This window comes from Spinacia oleracea, chromosome 2 (genome assembly GCF_020520425.1).
Source record: "Spinacia oleracea cultivar Varoflay chromosome 2, BTI_SOV_V1, whole genome shotgun sequence".
Lineage (NCBI taxonomy): Eukaryota > Viridiplantae > Streptophyta > Magnoliopsida > Caryophyllales > Amaranthaceae > Spinacia > Spinacia oleracea.
In genome coordinates, this window is record NC_079488.1 from 111680888 (window position 1) to 111683016 (window position 2129).

Sequence of the window (2129 nt, forward strand, 5' to 3'; positions counted from 1 at the left end):
TAAAAGAGCCATTTCCTTTTAGCGGTATCTGGTACGGAACATGTTCTTTTGATTCAATTAGATTTATGTACACGAGCATCGATATACTTTTATAAGTTTTGTAATTACAGATTGAACTTAAAGTAAATAAGAGCATGTAATCATGTATTGAAACTAAGCTTATTAAAGACATTTTAAAATAAGGTAGTAATTTGACTATTGTGGAAAATTCCAGCGTCCGTGGAAGAATCAACTATTAGCGGATAATGTTCTTCATCGCCTGCGGAGTACTTTAGTAATCCGAGTTTGTTCAATCCGACATGTTTATATTAAAGTCAACCGTGCAACAGATTATTACAAACTTTTATGTAAGGCGGTCTTACATAAAAGACCACATTTGTGTTATATTAGTTAAGCACTGACATTAATTAGTTAAGTACTAGAATCAATTAGTTAAACAATGAAACCAATTAGTTAAGCACTGAAACTAATTAGTAAATCATTGAAAATAATTAGTTAAGCAATTAAAGTGGTCTTTCTGGTAAGGCGGGTCTTACACAAGAGTTACCGACAGATTATATGCGAAATAGAATATTTGAGATATCGTAATTCTAGCCATGGAGATATTGACCTTTTTATGCATGCTAAATGTTCCTAATCTCGTTTTGTTAACATTTCTTTTACAAAAAAAATAATAACATTTCTCATTATCCTTTTTTTTTTGGTCACTTCTCTTCTTCTACACACTTCACCTTCCAAAAGGGCAGTTTGGATATTTTCATTGCCAGTCCATAGAGGTATAAGCGTATAGGACCCACGACGCGTGTCTGTGAAGCTGTAAGCCTGTAACCTTATGTAAAAATATCGTCTTTTTCCATGCTGAAGAATTAAATTTGGAGTGTCTTTTTCTGAATCACCTTCTCCATTCACCTCATCCAAATTCCAATCTACCACCTATATAAACCCCCTTCTCTTCTTTCCCATCTCACTCATCCTCATCCTCTTCCTCTTCCCATTTCTCACTCCCTACTTTCAAACACTTAAAAACACATTTAAAAATGGCTTCAACCACTCAAACCCTCCTCCCAATCTTCCTCACTATTTTCTCTCTCCTCCACCTCACCTCCGCCGCCAGAAACACCCTCCACAAGCAGCAACAACCAATACTAGAAGACCCATCCTCCACCACCACCCTTCTTCACTACCACAGTGGCCCACTCCTTGCCGGGAAAATCTCCGTTAATCTAATCTGGTACGGTAAATTCACACCTTCTCAGAAAGCCATAGTTTCCGATTTCATAACCTCCTTATCCCCCACCACCACCACCAAACACCTCCACCAGGACCACCACAACAACAACCCCTCAGTCGCCGCGTGGTGGAACTCCATCGGAAAATACTACCACCTCGCCAACAAAAAAGCCTCTTCACTTTCTCTCTCATTAGGCAAACAAATCGTCGACGAGTCCTACTCACTCGGCAAATCCCTCACCAACAAACACATCGTCGACCTCGCCTCCAAAGGCGCGCAATCCAACGCAGTCAACGTAGTGTTGACTTCCTCCGACGTGGCGATTCCCGGGTTCTGCTCCAACCGATGCGGTACCCACGGGTCAACAATAGCCCGATCCCATAAAAGCAAGTTCGCTTACATCTGGGTCGGAAACTCAGAAACCCAATGCCCGGGTCAATGCGCATGGCCATTCCACCAGCCCATCTACGGCCCACAAAGCTCACCGTTAGTAGCCCCCAACAACGACGTCGGCCTCGACGGAATGATCATCAACTTAGCCTCATTGATGGCTGCAACGGTGACAAACCCGTTTGGAAACGGGTTTTATCAAGGCCCGAAAGAAGCCCCACTTGAAATAGCTTCAGCTTGTCCTGGGGTTTATGGGAAAGGAGCTTACCCAGGGTATGCTGGTAATTTACTAGTGGATGGAACAAGTGGGGGTAGTTATAATGCGAATGGGGTGAATGGAAGGAAGTATTTGTTGCCTGCTTTGTTCGATCCTTCTACTTCTACTTGTTCTACATTGGTGTAGAATTGTACGAGTATTATTATACGGATACGAATAGTATTTCAAATGTAATTGGAGTAGATTAGTAGAAGGATTATTATTATTAATTCATTTATTCATTTTGTTGGA

General features: G+C 41.2%; 1 protein-coding gene across 1 annotated transcript; it reads left to right on the plus strand.

The window, feature by feature from the left end:
- The first annotated feature begins 953 nt into the window (after window positions 1–953).
- Window positions 954–2129, plus strand: LOC110774878 (protein PHOSPHATE-INDUCED 1-like). Its single transcript, XM_021979501.2, has one exon. The coding sequence runs from the start codon at window positions 1038–1040 to the stop codon at window positions 2022–2024; it is 987 nt and encodes a 328-aa protein (XP_021835193.1). The 5' UTR covers window positions 954–1037; the 3' UTR covers window positions 2025–2129.

Coding starts and splice junctions, on each gene's coding strand:
- LOC110774878 (XM_021979501.2), top strand. CDS start 1,038: ATGGCTTCAACCACTCAAACCCTCCTCCCAATCTTCCTCACTATTTTC.